The sequence below is a fragment of the Haemaphysalis longicornis genome, unplaced genomic scaffold (genome assembly GCF_048455015.1).
Source record: "Haemaphysalis longicornis isolate Haplotype H1 unplaced genomic scaffold, Haemaphysalis longicornis Haplotype H1 scaffold_3, whole genome shotgun sequence".
Classification (NCBI taxonomy): Eukaryota; Metazoa; Arthropoda; class Arachnida; order Ixodida; family Ixodidae; genus Haemaphysalis; species Haemaphysalis longicornis.
In genome coordinates, this window is record NW_027526335.1 from 224,640,908 (window position 1) to 224,665,415 (window position 24,508).

Consider the following 24,508-nt stretch of genomic DNA (forward strand, 5'->3'; position numbering starts at 1 on the left):
GCGCCACCACGTGGCCTCTGCAGGCACGCTGCATGGGCGTCTCTGCGACGGCCGCAAATCACTTGCAGCACTCCGGCCGCGGCGTTGCCGGTGGCCCAATAATGTCCGGGAACCCTACAACGACGGCTGCCGAGCGCCTGGGACATCGTCCTCGAAAGAGGCTTCACGAACACACGGGCTCGCCTAAACCATCGATTCTTGCAGGGAGTAGGTTGGTTGGTTGGATGCCTCAGGGAAGTCTGCTCCAGGCCAAACGTCTCCTTTATCCCTGTGGTATTCCTATGATGCCTCAGCCCCATACCGCATAGCTTTTGGTCACGTTAGTGATGGTGAAGGTTGCTTCTTGAAACGATCAAATCTTTCCTTCCGCCAGGCGTTTTTCTTAGTTATTTTAGAATTTCTCGTGTTCCACCGCAAGGATGCTTATTATTTTTGTAGTAGTGACAGTAATTGGTCGCTGAGAATGCTGAAGAAGAAATAAACAAGTAGTCGTATGGTCCAACCTATTGTGTCCACCGAAATCCGCAAGATGTGCGGAGCTTGGATATTTATGTCTCCTCGTACAATGGACACCGATATAGCTCACGAAGAGTGGACTCTGATGGAATCTTTTGTTTTTAGCACAATGTCTATCCTAAACAACCCGCAACATGAAGTCGACAGACATGAAATTAGTATCTTCATGTTCAAAAAAGTCAGTATAGGCGCGAAACTCAGCATAGGGACGTATAGGCACAGTAAAAGATTGTTTCAAACGTTTGTCTTTGCGTAGGTCGAGATTAGATGTTAAAAAGGATTGTTGCGTACTCAGAAAAAAAGGCACTTTTCTTGGAGTCTGCTCGTCGAGATAGACATACGAAGACAGCAAATTATGGCTAACGGCGGTAGCTATTCCGACATTTTGGCATTCGCTCCCCTGACCGTGAGTGAGTGAGTGAAAAGACCTTATTTGATTAGCCGGCGGACGGCGAACACAAACTTCCATTGGGACGGCAGTCAAAGCCATCAACGATCATAGCACCAAAGTCGCCTCGTGTTACAGCGAAAGCGTGCTTCGTGGCACCGATGGCGTGATGTCACGAAACAAGCGCATTTCCACTTAGACCAGTTGGCCCACCACAAAGCTCTGATTAGATATCTGGAAATATGACGCATGCACAAAACTGGCCTTCCATTGCGTCAAAATGGCTATTTGAATATCTGGGAGTAGGAACGGCTCCAGAGAAGACAATACACGCGTCCACCATGAAGAAGGAATACAATAGTATATCTTTATCTCAGAAACCACATATCGGTATACATTCACATTGTCCATAGATGCCTTTACTTAGTGCGTGAAAAATTGGTGCATGGGTTTTGTCTTCGTTGGCGAATTGGGATTTTGAAGGATTGAAGATCGATCGGAAGAACTATCAGCGAAGGTAGCACGCATTTTATTGAAGGTGTTCACGCACGTTTGACGCAGCTGTGATTTGAAAAAGCTTTCGCGCTTCTCACAACTCTCTTGAGGAAGGAATGGTAAAGTTTTTGTGTCAGTTACTGCGACTGCTTTCGAGAATTAGAGGGTGGGATCAGATGTTAATAAGGAAACTTCGTACTCGTACAAAGGCAGAAATTGGCCAAAACATTCTCTGGGGCAAGCTTGAAGGGTGAAGTCGAAGTTTACCAGCGGCAGGCATGTGTGGTTGCTTATTTTGGTCACGACTGTGTAGGGAAGCTTGACTTCACGAGTGAGCGAAACGTCAATGTTAGGAGACAGCCCGTAGTCGGCGTCAGGTGCTGGTGGGGACGACGTCAATGGAACATAAATAGCTGCCTTTGCCGGAAACTATGTTGATGCCATTGGTCTTCAACGACACTGCACATTCCGTTTCTAGTGAGGTGAAGCAGGTAGGTCCAGAGAGTGCATTCAAGTTGCATGGTCAATGAGGGCAGAATTTCCCGACAGTAAGTCGCGAACCAGAATCACGTCGTGTGGACGCCAGTCCAAAACACTGAACTAAACCGGACTAAAATAGTATGCTGGGACAAAAATAACAAAATATCCCGGGGAAAATTTGCCAACGTAATTTGCCAAGGTGCATGGTACGGGCCTCTCGACTATAGGGGTGCTGGTCACTTCGTACGAACATCGCATGTAGCTTGCTAACGCTCAGCTATTCACGTTGTGCACCGCGTTGAATATGCTGCATTAGAGTACCGGCAGCACCGCAACTGGGCATTCTGAGAACAGCTGTTGTACACTACGCTTCCGCAGGGCCCCCACGTATAACTGACAAGCAATGGCTGCATTTCGCAAGACCGAAAATGCGGTCGCAAACTTGGCTCCTTAAGTAAACCGCCAGTGCAGCCTTCGTAATCAAGTACGTTTCGTACCTATGCTTTACTCCTTACGGTGGAAAAATTTATTGATTTTAGATTTTCATTCCATGTGTAGTACATTAACTTCTAGAGGAACTGCGAGCTGGGCTTGTTGGTAAATGTTCATGGTGGGAAAAGCGCTACGACGAGGAGGACAAGCAAGTACACGGGCAAGTAAAGTTGGATGTTATGACGGTGGCGTTTGTTCCATGAATATATGTTTTTTTTTCCCGTAATAAATTTTCAGTCGCTAGTAGCGCTTTGTCCCGTGTACTTGCTTGTCCTCGTCGTCGTAGCGCTTTTCCCACCATGAACATCAACTTCGGTAATCTTTCTTTTGAATTTAACATGACTCACAATCATGCGAGCCGTACACGCATATTCAGGCTCACTCAAGTAAAGTTAGCGAAGCCAAAAATGCGAGTCTGCGAATCGCATATAAGGTGTAGCTTAGTTCACCTGATCGACCTTACGAAGTTTCTTATGTTCTGCAAACAAACTAGCGGCACATTATTCACGGCGCGGGTCCTGTCGTGCGGAGTAGTTTTGTAGGCGCCTTCCGTCAGTGAGCGTGTCATACTAGGGTAGCTTTCAGCGGGCCGGTGTGTTTGTGTCCTCGTCAGCGTTGTGAGTGATTGCGGGGTTCGGAATACGAGATGGTTGCCGTCGCTTGTGATGTGTCGGGCTGGTGTAACTCCAAGGCGACAAGGGAAGGAGCGTCCATTTGTGATGCGGGACGTAGAGTCCCCGAACTGTTCGCCCTCATTTTGGGTTTGGCGTGTGTCTACAGAAGAGTAGGACTAAACGTTTACTGAAGCAGTAAAAGTTGTTTGGTTGACCGCTAGATGGGGGAACCCCTTACTATAGGAAGCCCCGCTTCTGGTAGAGACCCAGGGCTAAGTGGAAGGGAGTGTATGGCTCTTCCGGAGTTTACAATTGTATGTGTATATTGTCGGATGTGTCGAGCGTAGCGATGTACTACGTGGAACTCTGTTTTTGTGCAGCTGTCGACAGATAATTTTGATATCGCGAGATATGTTGAGATGTGGAGGCTGAAAGGTTCTTCGTCCTAGGCGGTAACGTCAGCATGATTATTCGTGTTTGGCTCACGGAAGTAGTGGCTGCAATCCCAGAAGGAGACGCCCGCTGTATGTGAACCCGAGCTGCGGCATGAGGCGCCTCTTTCCATTGCAGGGATAAATGAGTCAGTGTCCATATGATGAGAATGTCCGCAGATGAGGTTGGTCAGATATGACGTTGGCAGCTGTTGAGGAAATGCGGCCAATTTTGAGGTTTCTACACGCACTTTGGAAGTCTGATATGACCTCACATGATCTTTGCCCTCGGTGACTGCCGGGCCAATGGCTGTTTCTTCGGTGGTGTCAATGTCCCTTTTGCGTATCGCGAAAGAGCTTCTTTGTAGTCCAGTAACTATGAACTACACTGATAGGCTAATCGACTGGTGTATACTGATCCGTTTGCGTACCTACATCAGCGCTTTCCCCGAGTGGAGTTCGAAAAACTAACTCTTGCCTTGCGCCGTACCTTATTACCTTCTTCTGGATAGGGTGCATGTTCCTTGGGATTGAATACAGATTCATATAGTATGGTGTTTAACGCGCGGAAGCTACACCAGGGCTAAGAGTCACGGTGTAGTGGAGGGCTCCGGATTAATTCCGACCACCTCGGAATATTTCCTGTGCGTCAATGGATAGGAGGTTTCGCTTTTTGCCCTCATCTGAAAAGCTACCACTGCGGCCGGGATCGTACCCTTATTGTTCGGCTCAGCAGCCGAACACTCAGCCACCGTGGCGCGTTTCATTAGATTGGGGAACAGCGATGGTCGTATTTAGAGGAATGCATTGTTTAGCGTTATTTTAACTTGGGGCTTCATAATTCAGTTTTTGTGGAGTACATCTTGTCGTCTTGATAAGTTTTGGGCGTTCCAATCGGGTAGTTTTGTGGGCTTCAGTGAATTCCTCCGAAATGTTGCGCAGGCTTGATTGCTACAAGTTCTAGTGGGAAATAGGGCAGTGTCGACCTACTGAAATCTTATAAGCTTTTGGTAGCTGTCAAGGTTTTCCTTTCGTGCGAACAAACACAAATTTCACTGTTGGTGTAACGATTTGACTGTTGTGGCATTTGTAAAGCGTGGTACATTCCGAGTAACTGAAACCGCTGGCAGGCTGTCACTACGCGGGCCCAAGACAGCTGTGGCGTCCCCGCCGAGCCTACCGCTGTCGAGCTATTTCCGGTTTTCTCCGCAAGCGCAACGCACATGTGCAGTCGCATCTGCAAAGCGCCGGATTGTAGCCCTGCCTGCTCAGTTTCATCCGGTGCGCAACGTCTGGTTCAATTTCTGTACAGAAGAATTCACGCAGCCGCAAACAGTGTTTTAGTCTAAGGTTCTAGAACAGCAGTAGTGCGTTGCGGCTGCAAGAAATCCGCATACATCTGCGGATGCACACGCAGGATTGGCGATGAAATAGTCAGCAGCAACAAAAATGAGACGTTTTCTTGACACGGGGACAGAAATAGTTGTTTCTTGCAATCTATTACCACTACTGCCAAGATATTGCATTACGCTGTCGCCAAATTACTTCTGTGCGGAAGAAAAAGCACAATATTCAAACTCACTTAATCACACGTGTTCATGTCACGCATGAGCTGACTACACAGCTGCTCAAGAAGTACATTGCGTTTCTTCGTGACCATTTATTTCTCTCCACGCGATTTAAAAGTGCTCTTGGACAACTAAAGGTCGTGAAGACGAGCTGCGCATCGGTTTAATTGGAACATCGATTGTCTTGCCAATATTTTAATTAAACTGATTTAAATCCAAGAGCTCTCAAGGTGGGAAGCATTTTCTCATTCACAAAGTTTATGTACCCCATCTCGTACCCTCACCGCAGCATGCTTTGTCCTGATTTCTTTGCTTCTTCATTGCTTTTCTTGCGCATGCTGGCTCTACCGCCCCTGTGCTTATGGGCCTCACTGGTGTGGCAGCCGGGCACCAACTGCCTGCGGCTACCTTTACTTCGGCAATTGTATGAGCAGAAATGAGCTTTCGGTACTCAAACTGAGGCCAGCGATGTATAAACTACTGCAATTTTTGTAGTCTACTGCAGAACGTAGTGGCGTATACTTTTGCGGTAGGGACAAAGGTATTTCAGGAATTCACCTTTGGGTAGATTGTGGATATGTAATGAATTGTTTTAGCACGCACTAAACATTCCACCTCTTCAGCTTACCATAGCAAAGGCGGCCAATGCTGTGACGACGGCCGTCATGCCCACCACAATGGGCGACTGCATTCCGATGACAACCACTTTGGCGAGCACTATTAAGGCGTTCTGGACACTTTGCTTCCCGCTGAGATAACTTCGGGCATCCATGACCTCGATGTCGGCCGAGAAGCGATTCAAAATGCGCCCTCTGGGTGAGCCATCAAAGAACGACACGGGACTCCTCAGCACGTGGTTCAACATATCCCTGTGAAGCGTCCTTGAGACCCCCTGCGCTGTCAGAGAGAGCATTACGCTCCCCAGGATCCGGGAGGCCACTGAAAAGAACGCGTGCACCAACCACTCAGACAAGGCTCAGCGACGGCAGCACAAATGAAGCACTTGTTTTAGCACAAATCTCTGTGACATCTTTTTTGTAACGGCACAGTCATGGCTCTTAGTCTCAAAAGCTACCTCGAAAGAGCCCGTGCTTTTTTCTACGTCATTTTGGTCAGCTGCTTTCTGTGCCTATGTAAATTGTAAACATACACCAACATGTACAACCTAAATTGTTGTGCCAGATGACCTTTTAGGCGCCAAAACTTCACTAGGTTGCGATGGGCGCCGTAATGGCGAGCTCGGGAATAGTCTATACAGCCTGGGGATGATTTGCGTCCACAGAAATTTTGACAGATGGGTGTTTTTGCTTGGGATACCATTCTGAAACAACCTACATGCTGGCTTGGCAATTGCCTTAGCTACACCACGTGGTATTGACACAGCCATGACAGCCGGTGCCTTTGGTAATATTATGTATACCAGAAAGATGAGCAGCAAAAATGGGATCCCACTGCGAAAAAGGTGTACAGTTGAACCTCGTTATAAGAAAGCAGTATCGGGGTAGTACCTTGTAGTAACCTTGTTAAATTATCTTATTGATCAAAACGTAAATCCTGGACCCCAATTAAACCTACTGGAATTTTACCTTCAGCAGTGATGTATACTTCGTCTTTGATTGTATTTCTTCCTAGGTATTTTTTGTAATCCTACTTCTCCCGCGTTTTTCCTGGCACTATGTGGTGACAAAAGTGTAACTTTTTTAACTACATTATACTGGTGATTCTTGTTTGTATTTTATTTCTGTGATGACAAGGATGTCAATTTCTTTTGATTACATTGTACTGGTGGTATTTGTTTGTATTTTTTTAACTTCTCTTCTCTTCTCTTTTTTCTTTTTTTTTTCTCGTCTCGCTGTCTTGCTGCCCTGTGAGTCTACCGGGCTTTTGGGCTGGTCAAGTTGCCTGCGAGCAACTTTTTCCCAAATCGTCCGTCGTACTGTTTTTGTAAACTTTACGAAAAATAAATTCATTCATTCATTCATTCATAAATTAGTTCGTTATATCTGATATTCGTTGTAACCGCAGAGGTAAAAAATTTGCCCTAAAAATCGGCAATCTGGCTCGCGCAACAATCATAGATAAAAAACGCATTTTTCTAGGCGTCGAACAACCATAAACGAAGTAATCCTTATCTGTCTCCTTGTAGCATTTTAAACTAAATAGGCGGGAACGTGAGAACCCGAAATTACAACAGAACAAAGTTCATTCAGAGAAACAGGCCTGCGTTCTTATTAGTTTGAAGGAGGGTGTGGCCTTCGCCTGCTGGCTTTTAACAGTCTGAGCGGAATGAAGTTTTTCATAATCTCCTCGCAATAAAGGGCCTTTTCTACTTCTGCAGTTTTTCAAGGTACTAAATAATGGTTGTTTTATCTCACTTTTTTACATTTTGCCTTTATTATGCCAGCTGTAGAGTTTTGAGTGCCGGGCGAGCCAAATATTTCTTCGTTATAGCTAGGGTTGTGCGTCTTAGGAGTTCATTTTTGAGCAAATTCGGAGGGCGGTTTTTGGAGTTTATTTATTTTTGCAAATTCGGAGTTTTTCGGAGCATCCTTTCAGAGTACACAGAATTAGGCGTTTTTCGGATTATTACGGTCGCATAGTATTGATTTTTAACAAATGCCATGTGCAATAATAAAAGAAATAAAACAGCAGAGTCATTTTTATTGCAAAGTCAATATTTGCAACAATCGTAGTGACATCCATTTACAACTTGTTGTAGTATGTGCAGGCATATTTTCCAATGTTAGTGCCTGTCACCGCAGCGCGCTGCTTCCGACTGACCACTCGAAACATTGAGAATGCTCTTTCGACCTTAGCACTAGATATGGGTAGACCCAGCAAATCCAGTGCGCAACGTGAAAGGGTGGGCCAATCTCATGCATGCATCCGCCAAAACTGTAGCGGCTCCATAATTTCCTTCACAACGTAGGCCTGATACGCCAGGAACTCTGTTTCTAGCTGAGTAATATCATGCTCTCGCGGCAAGACCACTGTGAACAAGTGCTTGTAGATCTAGAACATGTGAAGTAGTTCTGCCTTCACGTCCGGGTTGACGATCTGCACCCAATACCAAAACGAATCGCTGGTGTATTGCAAGTCGTCCGCAATATTTCGCTGGACGGTCTGGCTCCACTTCTCGGCCACAGCACCGTAGTACTCATGGAAGCTGTCAACAGCGTACAGGCGCTTCCCCTCATCCGCAATGTCGAGCGTGCAGTCAACTTCCCCGCCAAACTTGTCACTGAGGCGTCGGTCCATTGGCTTAACAGTGCCTTCAGGTGCACAGCAAGTAGGGAATAGACATCATGCACCAATGTAAATTCAGCTTCTTTATTGATTATTGGTTCAGATTTACCTTGATTATTGAGAGCACTTCGTTCGAGGTTTTTTTAGCAATCTGAGCTTAACAAGCAGGTCATGCAGATAAAGGAATCGAAAATAGGAAGCGAATGTCGAACACAATCGAATAAGATTGTAAATGTAGGCCACATTTTGATAAGACCAGCATTTAGGCCAACACGAGGATCAGCCAACAAGAAAAATAATCGAGTCCTACCACCAGATTTTGTTTCATTGAAAGACAAATGCGGTAGCACAGCTTCCCTAACACTGACAAAGACTGAACTGTAATTCTTATCCAGTCACTAGTTTTTGCCTTCCTAAAGTGCCTTTTTAAGCGGGTGTTTGAACTGTCATCCTCCACTTTTCAGTTTTTAGTTTTTATTGTATTTGCTTGTGCTCGTCCCCTTTCTCTCTTTTCTTTCGTCCGCAGTGTACCGTCCCGTATAAAATCGGGCGTCACAGTGAAAATAAACGAGTTGATAGTAGCGCTCTGTCCCGTCCACTTCGTTCGTCCTTGTTTCTTTGCGCTTACTGAAACGTTCAATCTTTAGTGAAGTGAGGTAAGAGAAGGGCGAATGAAATTCCAGGTAAATAACATATCAGGGAAAAAGGCCCGAAGTGGAGTGGCAGGAAAAGTGAGAAGTGTTTGATCTTGGTTCGACTATTGTTGTGGGGAGAGAGCTGGTTTTTCATGATAGTGTCCAAAGCGACTCCCTTTGTGAAGCTTGGGAACGTAAGTGGAACTAAAAAAAGTAGAAACATGAAAATAGAGCAGGAAACGTTTTTCGAGGATGCCAGGGAAAGATAAAGGGTAGTCTGGTTTTCACAGGCGGCGGTCCCTCAATTCGGAGTTTTTCGGATAATTCCGAATTCGCAACATTTTTACCTGCGAGTGTCTTTCGGATTTTATAGGATTTATCCGAAAACGCAGAACCGTAGTTATAGCCTACATCTCGCAGCTCTAAAGGTTTCGTTTTCGTTATAAAAAGAATAGGTGTCATTGAAACAGAGCGTGACCAAACAAACTTCGTATTTAGTTCGCTATATCCGATAATTCGATACGTCATTGTTCGCTATGACGATGTTTGACTGTACCAAGCAAACAAAGTTCTTCGCGATATTATGCTGTTACTGCACCTATGCGCAGTAGGGTCGGGTGGAAAACTTTGAGAAACGTTTTCTCAGCTCTGTTTGCGTTTAATAAAAAAAGGCGGAGTGCCAACACTACGCAAGATGAGCTGGAGCAAATGGGAAGAACGAAAACTTTCAATGTTATCACTCGCGCGGTTTTCCGACTGCGCTTGTCCGCTGTTCCCGCTTCGCCCTTAGTCCCCCTGCAGAACTAAGCGTTATCCCACCGCATCTTGCAAGGCAACGGTGGCGTAGTGCCTGCGTAGTACAAACCCGTAACCTAACCGATGTAGTGGAAATTAATTAATTGATTGATTGATTGATTGATTGATTGATTGATTGATTGATTGATTGATTGATTGATTGATTGCACGATTGATTGATTGATTGATTGATTGATTGATTGATTGATTGATTGATTGATTGATTGATTGGTTGGTTGGTTGGTTGGTTGGTTGGTTGGTTGGTTGGTTGGTTGGTTGGTTGGTTGATTGATTGATTGATTGATTGATTGATTGATTGATTGATTGATTGATTGATTGATTGATTGATTGTAGGGTTTAACGCGCCGACGCTACACAGGCGATGTGGCGCACCGTAATGGAGGGCTCTGGGTTAATTCTGACCAGCATGTGAATCTTTAACGTCACCGAAATGTGGTACACACAGGCGGTTTTTGCTTTTCGTCTCAATCAGAAGAGCACCCGCCGCCGCCGGGAACCCAACCCGCGACCTCGGCCCCAGCAGCACAGATGTAGAGAAAATGACAGATCAACACCACACATTTCACTCGACTCGTCCAGCACTTGATAATGCGCTACCAATCTTGCAGTTCACATTACACCACGCGAAAGGTGGAAGCTAGGCCTTGCGCGTTTACAAATACTCAAGTGGCACAATGATTCCTAAATCCGCGGTGTTCTCGAGCCGTACAGCATCGAAAATAAAGGCCTCAACACATGGAGTTGTGGACGACTTCTTCAAAGGGACACTAAAGGATTAATGTCATATTGTTTTACCTGAACGATAATACGTTTCGTAGGTCTCTCGACATTTGTTCGCTGACCAACGATGCCTTATTCGCTGAGAAATCAATAATTAAAGCTTGCACTTCTCTCCTTCGTTTCCCTTGATTTTTTTCGTGCCGTAGTCATAGCATGACAAAATTTGGGCGAGACACTGCTGCGCTTAGCGGTTAGCTTTAAGCGTTCCCATACTGACAGCTGTAGCTTTTACGCCTCGGGCCATATCGCATGTGGACAACGAATAGGAGCTACCTCGAAGAAGCCGCAATGTGACCCCGAAGGAAGCAGATAAGCTCACGTACAGCATTTATTTATATATATTCGGCGTACCGGAGCACTTAGAAGCTATGCGATTCAGGAAAACAATTATACAGGCTTCTCAATTGAAGTCCCACCATACACAACATTTGTGACGTCACCAATAGTAGCACACAAAAGCCTACGGGGCGTCAACGCCTGCTTTCACGCTTGTGGCATTTTCTGCCTTATTATAAAACGCCTACTTCCGATAAAGGTGTATTTGCATTTTCGACACCGTAAGCTACCGATACACGCCAACTCGCTTCTACCATATTTTTAATATTCATTCTGCTTAATATTCATTCTGCGCACAGCGTTCTTGCGTCAGGTGGGAAAATGCGAAGAATACCTTGACAGCGCCGAGTTTGGGCGTTCGGCTTTTTTGTGGGCCGCTTTTACCGATGTTTCTTGGGAAAGTTTATACAAATGGAGGCGTGTAGTTGAGGGTCGTACTTGACCGCTCTTGATTAGACTCAAGAAAATATCTAGCGAATCCGGCTAGGATTCCAATCAATTATGACCACCAGGAAAATGACAACAGCGCAAGGAAAGACGGAGACAGAGAAAAGGGCAAGCAGACGGCGCTGCTGAGCGAAGGTTAAGCGAAAGGCAGTGCCCTGTCTGTGTTCGCCCTTTCCTTATAGCATCCTCGATAAACCGCCCCGGTGCACACCAGGGCACACCGGTGCGCCTTTTCATCCTCGATAAACCCCACCTGTGCGCACCACCTGCCGTCCTGTTATCTCCTCTTCGTGTCGTCGTTCCGCGCAATCCACATGGCTTTTCAACCATCTGTCCTCGATAAACCGGGGCGCACCGTCGCGGGGCAATTTTTGGTTGCCCCATCGCGCACCGTGAGAGTCGACGGTGCGCCGGGGTACAATCCCGATCGCGGACGACGTTGGCGAAGCGCCTTTCTCCGCCATCTGCTGCAGCGACGGATCCATCGATACAGTGAACTGCAGCATCGGCGCACTCGTGTGAAGGCGGAACGGGCTGTAGATTATTACTGACAAGGGTGGATTGCTTTCAAATTCATCGGGCAACGATGCGACTGGCCCATAACAGGCGCTAATAAACGGCTAGAGATTGGAAATGAGGACGCGAACTTACAGCAAGAAGGCTGATTGCATGGCCAGCCAGTTGGACCGTTGCATTCGTTTAGTGCGAATGATTTACACGAACAGTTACTGGACTGCCTAGACCACGAAGACTTGCATGCTTTGCTGTAGCGGAAGGGCGAAACATAAGAGACACTCGCGTTAAGCCTCTCAGAACGAAGAAGAAGTGGAAGCGTTGTCGCGTATGGTCGCACATATGTGACGGATATGGCTCGTGTGCACATTAATCATTGTCTTTCAATAAATACCACTTTGTACTGGCGCTGTGTTGTATTGTGCTGAGTCGTAGCCACTAGTGAACGTTTTAATGAGTTTCTTTCACAGCTTATGAGATGGCGCTTGGGTAGAACCGCCCAGTTTGTCCTCTATCAACTCTCCGTGCCGGTGCGCACCGTCGTGGGGCACTGTGCACCGCGCCGGTTTTGAGGGCAACCCCGGTGGACGTTTATCGAGGACGCTATTAGTCTTTGTCTTCCCTTGCACTGTTGTCACCATGAACGTGCAGGCGGGGACCTGATATTCCGGACCTCGCGAGCGCGTGGCAAAAGCAAGCGATGCGCACTCTGGAGGCCGGGCGCCTGTTGTCGAGACCAGCCCCGTGCGCGCGCGTCCTTTCTTACACGCAGGCACGCTGATTTTCTCGCTTCTGCAGCGGTCCTGCGATGCTCACTGAAGCACCGCAAAGCGACGATTTTGTAACATATCTCATCACAATGACACATTGGCGGCCTCATGCGACGATAGCGCCGGCTTTGGCGAAAGTGTTCCTCGCGTCCTGATAAATACTTATGCGGAATGGTTTGTTTGCTATTTTTCTGTTTTGTGCTTTATCGTTTATGCACGATGAGACAAGTGGCTTGCAGATCGCGTCGCCGAATAAAACGTATATGAAGCACAATCACTGGGTGCCGCGCGATCGACAAAGAAATGCTAGCGAGATGTAACGCGAACGTTTATTCATCCTGTTTGTTCTGCAAACTACCTGTCCCCTGATTTTATCCTTCAGCTCGCTTTCCGCTGCCGATAGAGTGGGAGATTTGCAAGTTTCATAGAAGAATACCTCGTTTTTTTTGGTGTCTTCTTCCTTACTTCCGAATTGTGAAAGACATGCCCATGTAAATTGTCTTTTCCCTCTGCACGGCGGCGTTTGTCAGAACAGCCCCTCGGGTTCCAATCGAAGAACGCCGAAAGATCGTTCGCTAATTTTTAGAAGGCATTTTCTCAAAGGGAAATTTGATGGCTTACTAATAGGTCGAGGGATGCTGTTGGACAAGCAATTCGTGCCTGCAGAGATGAAAAAGGCCGGCTAGCAGATGCCCAGTTGAGCGGAAGGAAGGGGTTCACAACGAAAAAGGAGATGCTGATTGTTGCTCTTGTGGTTGAAGACCCGTTCCTTGATGCCGCAGAAGTTCGGGACGTTCTAAGTAGCCAATGTAGCCAAGGTCGCGGCGAAAAGTAGCGAATAATCTGTCGGCGTTCTTCCATGGGAACCCGAGGTGCTATTTTGACAAGCGTCGACGTCCAGAGGGAAAAAACAATTTACATGGGTCTGTCTTTCATCATTTGTAAGTAAGGAAGAAGACAGCAAAAAAAAAACGATAAATTTTTATGAAACTTGCTAATATCGTGCTTAATCGGCAGCGGAAAGCGAGCTGAAGGATAAAATCAGGGGGCATGTAGTTTGTAAAACAAACAGGATGAATAAATGTTCGCGATACATCTCTATGGCATTTTTGTGTGGATAGCGCGGCACCCAATGATTATGCTTCATTCACGTTTTATTCAGCGAAACATTCCGCATCAGTATTTATCAGGACGCGAGGAGCACTTTCGCCAAAGCCGCGGCACGTAACATGACGCCGCAAATGTGCCATCGGGATGAAAGGAAAGCTACAAAGGCATCGCTTGGCGGTGCTTCAGTGAGCATCGCAGGAACGCTGCAGAAGCGATAAAAGCAGCTTTCCTGCGAGTACAAAAGTACGCGCACGCTCGCCTCGCCGGTCTGGGCAACCGGCGCCAGGCCTCCACAGTGCGCATCGGTGGATTTTGCCACGCGCTCGTGTGGCACGGAATACTAGCCCATTTTGCGCACTCGTATATGACCACGAGGGGAGGTTAAAAAGGCGGTGTCAGGGTCGAGTTTATGTCAACTGACCCTCCAACTTGGATGTAAGGTTGGCGAAGCCCTGAAAAAGCGTTTTTTTTTTTATGGTTGGGAGCCTACCATCCAGAGCACAAATGGTCACCAAGGCTTGCGTCCATGGCGATTGGTGCGGTGGCGAGCCCGCTTCAGCACTGGCCACTGTTGCGTCCGTCCACTGCTTGACGATGAGCTGCTCCATGGCCACCGCGCACGCAGCCACCACGAAGGCCAGCACAGCCACGGCTACCGGCCACCGCGCCAAGCGAAGCAGGCTGCGCACCACTTCCCAGCGGCTCTGCCGAAAGAGAAAGTTTTGGGGCCGCAGCTGACCTGTGCACTCCGAGAAACCGGCAGAGCTAGGTTTCGAAGCAGAACAGAGAAACGATTTACTGCAAAGCAGTGTATGTCTCACCCAAACCAGATTAATTCCGGTGAAGGCGATTTACTCGGCGCAGCTCCGGGGCTCCTCCTCGCCCCCGCTGACCCATCTTTCACAACGGTTACCACAAAGTTTATTCCCCTCGCAACCATAGAGTTTCATACTAATATTTCATTAGTATGAAACTCTATGCTCGCAACCACCGATGCCTCTTTAACAAGTAGCGCAGTCACTGGGCAGCGACCGTAGCGCCGTTATCGGATAGCAACAGCGAGAACGGGTGTAAAAACGCCTGACGCCGCTCCCACCACCGATAATGTAGCCGTGGCTGTCGCCGCGGTAGAGTTTAGTCGAGCCCACATACAACCGCCCCACTTAAAATGGACTTTCGCTTATAGCTAAGAAAACCCGCGTGACTGTCAATATATACGTTATTTCAATGGCATAAAATCACACGTACAATGAACGTTTTCGAGCCATGCCGATCGGTTAGAGCGAACGGCCAGCGCGGCGATGTGTGTCGAAATCACGGCCTCTGCCCAGCTCTGCTGGCTCAAATCGCTTTCCCGAAGCTCCTCGTAGGCAAACCGGGCGAACGGAGTAGGTATTTAAAGCTAAGCGACAGCGTGACGTGGATAAAACTGTGTGTTTTACCAGATGTTGCCGGATAAAAGGATAAAACGCACGTCATGCACTGGCGGGAAGCAAAGCATATTTATCATTGGATTGGATTGCAACGTTTGAACGTTTTAGTGGCCTTATATTCGAACACAGTGCCACAAAAAAAGAAAAAAATGCTATGGTATTACATGAGTGGAAAATAACACAGGCTGATTTAGAGCTAAGGAACAAGGAAGTAAAGCGTTTTTTTGCCGGAACGGATGTGCCCACTATTCTGCAGAACAAGTTGGTGGTTAACAACAATGTTAAAATTTGGGGGAAACTAATTAGAGACTCTTATTTTATTAATTCTACTATTATTCCAAATAAGTTGCTTGAAGAGCTTGGAAATGTTTTTGAGCCTGCCTATGAAAACGTCGCCTTCGTGCTGAACCGAACACCGGCCTTCGGCTGCAGTTTAACAAAACTTGTTGGTCTGCGAGTTGGTTCATACTTGAAGAAAAAGAAAACGCGGCGTTAAACAGTCACAGGAGGAGGCATGACATGGACGGCCGCAGGCGCCTGTTTCTTGTGTATCTGGTGTTCGTTGAAGTCCGTTTGGTTTCTTTTTCTTCACCAGCTACAACTTTCGCGGGTATAGGAACAAATGGTCCCGGAACAAATGGTCCCGGAACAAATGGCCCCGGCCGGAACTTATGGTCCCGGAACAAATGGTCCCAGTCACCTCTTCGGGCAAAATAATTCTATAAAACTTTACGTGGGTTCCCTGTTCAAATTTGTTGCATCTTGCTGGAGTGCAGTTTATCGTTTCTTGAGTTTTTTTATTTTTGTTTTCTTTGTTTTTCAGATTCCATTAAACCGGTTATCTGAATTTACGCTATCCTAAATATTAAACGCGGTGTTTCTGCCAACCATGCATTTTTGTGCTAGTGCACGGCATTGCACGATTGGCCAGTTTAGGGAATTTTTTATTCGTACTTTGCCGTTTTTCTCCGGCCCTTTTTATTTTTGCCTTCGCGTTTTTTATACGTTGAAGACGGATATTCTTATTGATTACTTCTCTCTCTCTCTCTTAGGTTATTGGATGCTTATATGTTTTAGTTTTTTTTTACTTTTTGGTTTACCAAAATATTGTTATTTCAATTATCTGCCTTTTCACTATATAACCAATGAATGTGCTACTTGCAAACACAGGGTGGAAAAAAGCCACGCGAGAAACGTGTGGCTGCATGATTTACAGAAGACGCAGAGACATGCCTCACAAAGAAGCGCCATCAGTTTCTTCTCAGCAAGCACTTCACGGGTGCGTGCGTAGTGAGTTGTCGCCCCCTTCCTCCCCTCGGAAGTTTTCTCAGTCACCGCAACTATTTCCACGCACGGCCAGACCCCACGCCCCTTCCCATTCAAGATAGTTTGTGAGTCCGGCTGTGTTCCAGGAAGCCGCGGGTGTCGCGGGACGCCGCTAGTAGGCGAGGTTGGTGACAGGCACAGTCTCAAGACTTGCGGACGTCTGATCGCGAGCATCGGCTGAGCCACTGGTCAAGCCAGGCTGCCGCGACAGTCAGCACCATGGCCAATTTCTTCTAAAGAAGGCAATGAGGGCCATCTCAAGCAAAGGAACATGTTACCGAAGCGAGTGCACTTAGAGCCACTAAATAAGAAAATTATGGCATCCCGTTATTGTATTCGCTTCAAACAGCGACCGAGGGCTGCCCAGTACACGCTGCTTCTGATTGAAATGTCTGCCACTGGTTTGCTTGGTATTAGGAGTAACAAAAAAAGGCGACCAAAGGAAGCACGCGAGGATGTACATGTGCGGCAAAAAATTTGTATACTGCATTTCACTCCAGTAAATTCAGCCTTAGCAAGTATATTATACATCAACAGATGCAAAATACATTGTGCAGGAATACAAACATATAAACATAAATACATCGACCCCCTTCCTTCCCTCATAGAGGCACTCATGCATAGGAGCAGTAGTGGTGGGACATTTGTTCCTAGTTTGAAGTTGGAACCATTTGTTCCAGGACAATTAGTTCCGGGACCATTAGTTCCGGGGCCATTTGTTCCGGGACCATTTGTTCCGCGACCGCACTTTCGCGGCATGATTTTACCCGCTCAGGCATACCTTCCTTCGATTGCGCCATGACGCAGGTTAGGTACGATTACGCAATGCCTGCTCTTACACAAAGCGCGTAGTTGCCACGGCGCACAGCTACCACCGAACAAAGAGCATTTTGGCTATCTCGTAGCTCGTATAGGTGTTCATTGCACAGTGAAGAAAGCAAATCCAAACAACCGCTTAAGAATCGAATTGTTATACCAAGCCCAAGCCAGAAGCTGTGGTCTTCCCATAACCCTCCACGACGACATGGATTCCCAGGTTCAGTTTACTCTCAAGTATATTTACTAAGAAACCCTATGGTTGCCGCAGCAGATGCCCCTCGCCCACTGTAGCTGCGGGACTCTGCCGGTGGAAAGCAACTTGCCCATTGGAACACCGGCGTAAGCACAAAATTCTGATTTACCTTGAAAGCCATTCCGAGTGACATTGTCGCGTCGGCAGCCCTCTTTGACCAGCTCGTCATAGTCCTTATAACCGAAGACTAACAATAGACCTTAGTCTGGCCGCATATAAACTCTTTCTAACTGCACTGGTGGATTTCACGCCTAATTATGTGCCCATGCCCGTTGGCCGGTTTGGGCGTGCATGGGTTGGGCCTTAATTGGCGTATTCATGGGAGGTTGTGGCCGTTACTACACCAGGGTGGCCAATCCTGCTCTGGTGAGGGAGTGCATTACCGGCAATGGTCGCCGGGGTCAGGCCGCACCCCAGAGAAGGGAATCGTAGCAGGGGGTGGCAGAAAGTTAGATGGGCGGATGAGATCAAGAAGTTTGCAGTGACAAATTGGTCACATTTGGCACAGGACCAGGGTAATTGGAGAATAATGGGAGAGGCCTTTGCCCTTCAGTGGGCGTAGATAGGCTGATGATGATGATATGGGTTGGGCGTAGAGGGAGCGGACATGCACGCACAGCAGGACTTAATGCCGCTGCCAATGACCTCTCCGTTGTGGTTGTGGGAGTATCGTGGCTCAATGCGCCCTCTCAGTTGTCCTCCTAAATTGAACGGTTTGGGTCTTGGTTGTGCACGACAATAAGACACCTACGAGTGGGCAGCGGAAGGGACACCCCCGCGTGTGTCCGCTAGAATAAAAGTAGACGCCTGCGCCATGAGACGAACGCATGTCCTTCGCTAGGAGGAAGAAGAGCGAAAACTGAAGAAGCGTCTACCCGAACAGAAGCGTGAATGGGCGCAATAACAACGTAAAGCCGCTGCCGCGGCCATTGCCGCCTGAAGTGCCAGCTGGTGGAGTAGCTGTGAATTCCTCCCGGATGAACAGCAACTGGCGTGGTTGTAACGCCGACGTGGGCCAATATCACTTGTTCAGTATAAAGGGCCTTGAGAGCGCCATGTTCGACAGTATCTTTGTTTTCTAAGTACCCGGTCATGACCGGCTGCCCCTTTAGGCATGCACGGGTTGGGAGTGGAAGAGGTGGGGGGGGGGACTCACTCCAACAAAAACGTTTCATGCCTTTACTGATGACATGTTTGTTGTGACGGCGTGAGGTTTAAATGTGGCCGCCAAGCAGCCAAATGCGACCGGTCCAATGTCGTCAGTCTAGAGTGGTTTGTTTTGGCGCGTTACACAAACAGTGGGATTCCTAGGACACGGGAGGGAAAGAGACGGGTCTACGTTTGTCCGCTAGGGTTAAGATCGAGTGTTTCCTAATTTCATTCAGGTAATTGGCTAGGAAGTATGCTCAATTCTAAATAACCAACAGACGTGCTTTGCTTTGTGCAGTCCGTGGAGGGCCTGTAGCTTTGCAGGTTATCTGTTTTCACAGAGTGAAAGGGCTCTAATTTTTGATAAGCAGGTATTTGGGCACATAAGCCGTGCATTTTATGCAATCTGTTTTGCCGCACAGATAGGACTTATTATGTTATCCTGGTGTGCCGTGTCGACCACCAAAAAGAGGGCCATGCCACACATTTGAACCGTTCCAAGAATCCTACCAAACATTTCGCGCTTCCCACGGCTTGATTGCTGCGCGCAATCACTGTTGAAGGACTCACAACGCAGTTGTCGTCGCAGCTGTGCAGGATGACGTTGCTGCGTGAACAGCAACAAAATTACAAGACTATCATCAAAACGCACCTAACGTCACTGACACCAGGAGGCCTGCATATTTTAAGGGATGTGCGCTTGACTACACCTGCCTCAGGGTCGTTGCAACTGCTGTATTGAAAAAAAAAATAAAACAGGTATAACCAAACCACTTCAGTATAAGTTTTTACATTCTCAAATGTCACACCTGGGTTCTTGTACGGTTTAGTTTAGGTAGGAGTAAAAGGATCTAGTTAAATCAATTTTCGATATTTGACGTAAGATTTCAGTGTTAGCAACTATGAAATATTCTGGAAAGCAGAGCCCTCATTGCAAGATGCTGAAGTTGTTACATGGGATCTGACTTTTTCGGAAGCTCACTTTTGTTGATCCATTTATTTCTTCTTCCGTTATTCGCTGAACTTCATCGTTTTCCTCCATCTCCTGAATACAGGCTCTGAAAAGATTGGAGACAAGCACTTATAAATCGCTTTGCACATATAATGCACCTCCCTTTGAAATAAAAGAGGCTGCAGCAATAAGTTTGTAATACGTTTCTGCGGTACTATTAGAGCTGATTAGGGCGCATATTGGTAAAGCATGTGAAGTTTCTTATATTTTGAAGATATAAAATTTTGCACTTGCGCATTGCTTTTTTCGGTGGGCTGGACATTTGAAGGTGGTTCAAAATTAGCGTTGCCGAGCCGCAGCTCCTAAGTACAACCGGAACAGCCATAGAATCGAACAGAAAAGGCTGCATTAGCCGCACGTAATGAATGTACGTACATATATGTATATACATGTATGTATACACATGTCATGTAAATATACATGTGCCACATCCCTACTGAAACGTTCCGTATATACGGAATTATGTAAATACGGAGTTCATACGGAGCGTTATGCCCCCCAAGCGTAATGAAAGTAGATATTAGTTCCACAAACAGGGAAATAATACGAGTTCGCACAATAATAATGTTTGGCACCGTTTTCGTATTTTTATCTTAAATAATAAGCAAAATCACGCTCCGCATGGTTTCCGTATACTCCGTATATACGGAATTCATACGGACAATGATTTCGTGGTTCTACGGATGATACAGACGTAAAACCGGTGTCAAAATGTTCGACAGGTATGCACTGTTTTGGTTCCATGTGCTTCTGGATGGATGGCAAAACGTTTATTGAGCTCAAAAATATTTATTGTTTTGTGGCGGCTTTGTGTCATGCTAGGAATGTACTCCGCATTCCCATAATTCCGTATATACGTAAAGTTTCAGGAGGGATATTGCAGAACAAATATTCATGTGTCACATACTGCGTATATCGTGTGTGTGTCAATGAAGCAGCAGTATGCATGGTAATCAAGCTAATCCTAGACAACCAGGAAAGCAAAGAATAACCAGCTGAACCTTAGCTCACGCTACGTATATCCTGGCATAGCCGAGCTAAGACACTCCTAATTTTTGGTGTAGTTGTAAGAGTTGCATGAGATTGTTTTCAGTTTGGTGGTGAGCAAGCAGCTCTTCACAGACTCGATGTATTGTAGCAGTTTTTTAGAGGAGTTAGTCAAGGTTTCAAACTAATTTGTCCAAAATTTTCTTTTTTTCCATAATGGTGTTTTTTGTGGGGTTGTGCACTAGGGCGTCGATTTCAGTGATTGAGAAACGTTCATTCTAGAATTAGGGCTACAGGAGTACGTGGCATAACTTGCGATAGGTTTTGGATGGTGCTTTAAAAAGTTGCTTTAATTCTTTCATGATGACTTTCTGTGTCTTGGGGGCTAAATTTCAGCCTTTGTAGTTGGTGTGCCGTGGTTGACTACGAGTCTTTTGTTCTAATGAGGTAGCGAGGGGCACCCAGTGTTTGTTCTGTTTTAGTGCTCAACCCACACTTGACTTAATCGACTTAATTATCGCGCATAGACGTGTGCTTCGACTGTGAGTTTGACGACGCAGATCTGCAGGTTCGATTTATTTTGCGTTTGCCGTTCGCTCATCGTTTAAGGAGGTCTCTCCAGGCCTCCCAATGGTGTAAAAGGCGGGCGTCATTGGCTGGACTCCCTTAAGTTAGCTTTACTTGAGCTGGCGTCTTTGGAGGCTTCGGTGGAAAGCTGGGTCTTTAATTTTGCTCGACTGTCGTCGGGGAGGGGGGGTCGGGGGGTTCTCTGACGAATTTTTACCGTCGGTTGGTCGGAAAGTGCCAGCTTGCTGCTGATTATTTTTGCGTGGGGATTTGGAGTTGAATGATTTGGAGCTCACGGTATAAGGTTTCTTCCAGGCATGTACTTTGTGGTATCATTATTGGTAAACGTGCAGTTGGGGAGCGTGTCTCTCGAAAGTGTTGCCTATGCGGGTCGAGCAGCACTGGCAGCGCCGAGGTCTGAACAACGAGTAAACTTATTTTGTTGCGTTGACGTAGGTGTTTTAGTAGTCGGTCGCTTGAAGAGACGGGGGCGAGCTATATATTGCCACAGCCAAGTCACTCGACAACACTTGAAATACATTCAAACAGGGCGGACGGCTGTGGCTCTGCCGTCATGCCCTTGTTCGCTTGAGAGCGGGTGTGCGCGCTCCGGCTTGAAGAGGAACAGGGCGTGTTCCCTCGGGTGTTCTTTCACCAGTGACTTCGTCGTCATTAGGCTTCCCCGGAAAGTATACCCTGTTGGGTTATTAGATCAGCTGCTTACTCTTCAGAAGCCTCAACAGTACGATACAATAGATTTTGAGTATAAGGCTGTCATGGGTGTCATTGTGGGCATGCCGCTCGATGAATGCGTAGTGTATTGTAGGAAGCTGAGTATTTTGTTCGGCCGTTCGGGTAGGGCGTTGTGAATGTGGCTTGGATGATGCTGTTATATCCTTTATTGAAATGTGTTTGATGGCGGTTTCCTGTATGCCAATAATGCGAGACCAATATTGATGTGAAAGAAGGAGGAGTCAAGCTTGCTTACTTTAGGTAAGATGCCGCTTTATTTCCGTGGGTTTGCGATCATGCGGGACTGAGTCGTCCTGAGGTGGCTTGTAATGTTTCATCACTGGAAGAGATGTTATGGGTCGTGTAGTCGGGGTCTGGAGCCGGATGCAATTCTTGTGTTTTAGACTTCGCGGTTGATTTCTTCGGTGCTTGTCCAAGAACTGTTCAAGGATAGCAGAACAGTGCTGTTTTTCATGGATAAGTCATTGTACGCGAACCATATCTGGTGGGAGGGGAGATGTACGCTGGCGTTATGCGAGTACGGGTGTTTGTGGTGTGTACGGAGCACGTAATGACTACGATAGTTAAGCTTGAGTTAGTAGCTGCTGCATGCCTTTTATAGGTGTTTATAGGTTTAAAGGGTCGTACAGCCCCATGTTATAGGTTTGTTTACGGTTTACAGTCTTTCCGCAGGTTTTAGCTCGTGGCGCAGGTGCGTGTTTTCTCCTTCGAGGGTGTGCGTTCGGGAGAAAATAACGAAAGAGGAGGTTGGATTGGGACGTGTGCGCTGTGAGGGAATTGGTGGAGACGCCGTTGGAAGGAGACAGCAGCTGGCCAGGTCAAATTGTGTGGGTGTGCGCGTTATTCAAGGTTCTTGTGTGAATGTTGAGGCTCAGACTAGGCTTCATGGTCGGGCGGGTTGTGGAAGGCCTGCTGCTCCGTCCTGGACGTGCCTAGGAACCGGCGCTCCGCAGAGTTTTCGCCGGCGTTTCTTACTGGACATGGGGGGGATCGAGGCAACCTATTCCGCACGTCGGTGCGCGGTACTGGTCAGGTGAAGCGTTTTGGCGTGGCGCTGGGCGCACACAGGCAAATCGGCCTGCACGTGCCGTGCTCGTCGCTACTGACAGCATCGAATGAGGAGGCTGTAGGCTTTGATATTGTTACGAAGGGTACGACTACAGAGGCGGTGGCGCCTAGCATCCGTGCATGCAGCATACAGGATCCGCTGGGTTCTTTTCTTTAACGGGCGAAGCATACTTTAAGTTATAATGTAAGGTGATATTCTGTAGGGATGGCCTGGTCTCCTCTGCAATCGCACCACCGACGCCCTGGGAGTAGCTTGTTTTTGTAGGGAAAGGGAACTAGGAACCAGACGTCGGCTATCGAAGATGGCAACGGACCGGCTGCCGCGTGAGCCGCGCTCGTGGAGCGAGCTCCCGCTGGCTGCGCTCGTGGCTGCGCTCGCGGCCCCCGAGATTAGAGGGGGCTTGCTTCAAAATAACACCCGCAAACCGGGTCGCCGTATCTTAGGTACCGATGACACGCAAAAGGTAATCCACTGGCGGAAAGAGCATGGTCGCACAACTTTGTCGCGTCCGGGAAGCAGGTGAAGAAGGCGGTCAAGTAGCTAGACGGCAGGCAGCTAATTGTCCATTACGAACACGACGTATCGTATTTATTTTCAACATGGCTTTAAGTCATGCTGTGACTTTGTAGGCTGTTGTGACTGGTTGCACTGCAGTAATGTCAGACTGTCATGGCTCACTTTACCCGGAGCGTGCTCGCGACTAGGCGATTCCGATTGTACTTTTACGCAGACTCTGTACACATGGTTCGGGATCTTACTTGCATCTCATACACTTTGTGTTTGCCCGCCATTCCAATCAGCTACACAAGGTGCAGTTTCCGGTCAGAAGACGACTTTAAAATCTGCTTCAGAATGTCGTGGCGCCGGCTTGCTCCTTGGAGAGTTCATCTGAGGGGAGGCCGCAGAAAGCGGGGATGTGAATGTTGCGGCTTCCCTGAGGTTACCGCGCTCTCCTGGAATTTGCTCCTGAGGGCGGAGTGACGGAATTGTGTGCCTGCTGAAAGAGACTAATTCCACTGTATGCTGCGTACCCGCATGCCTCGCGGTGCGTGCTGAAATGTGCCTAATTTGACGAACATTTTAATCCCCTTCTCCCACGCGTGATTTTCGTTTCTTCTGAGCAGTTACTTAGCGAAGACCGTACCAGACAAAACAAAGACAGAAAATAAAAATTCACATAGCTAACTTACAATTCCGTGTATCTGTCGATCCGTTGTCGGTTCTTTTTTTTTTTTTTTTTGCTCTTGTGTTGCGACAATTTCATTAAATAGTAGCGTACTCACGGAACCTCCTCCCAAAAATTGTTTAACGCATAGAGAAACATTTTAAATATCAAACCAAGAAATAAGGCCACTTCATATTTCATGTTTAGGTAGCACTAAGTCTTTGATTGATTGATTGATCGATTGATTGTGGTGTTTAACGCGCCGACGCAACGCAGGCGATAAGGCGCGCCGTAGTGGAAGGCTTCGGATTAATTTCGACCACCTGGGGATCTTCAAT

The 24,508-nt window shown here is 47.2% G+C and overlaps 1 protein-coding gene across 1 annotated transcript in view; it reads right to left on the reverse strand.

The window, feature by feature from the left end:
- LOC144176017 (ATP-binding cassette sub-family C member 2-like) overlaps nucleotides 1-24,508 on the reverse strand; it is a 320,694-nt gene that overhangs the window by 26,234 nt on the left and 269,952 nt on the right. Inside the window, exons 18-20 of the mRNA XM_077705121.1 lie at nucleotides 19,600-19,675; nucleotides 14,128-14,341; nucleotides 5,613-5,923 (exon numbers count right to left, since the gene is read on the reverse strand). Coding sequence (XP_077561247.1) covers nucleotides 5,613-5,923; nucleotides 14,128-14,341; nucleotides 19,600-19,675 — 601 coding nt within the window. The remainder of the gene's footprint in view (nucleotides 1-5,612; nucleotides 5,924-14,127; nucleotides 14,342-19,599; nucleotides 19,676-24,508) is intronic.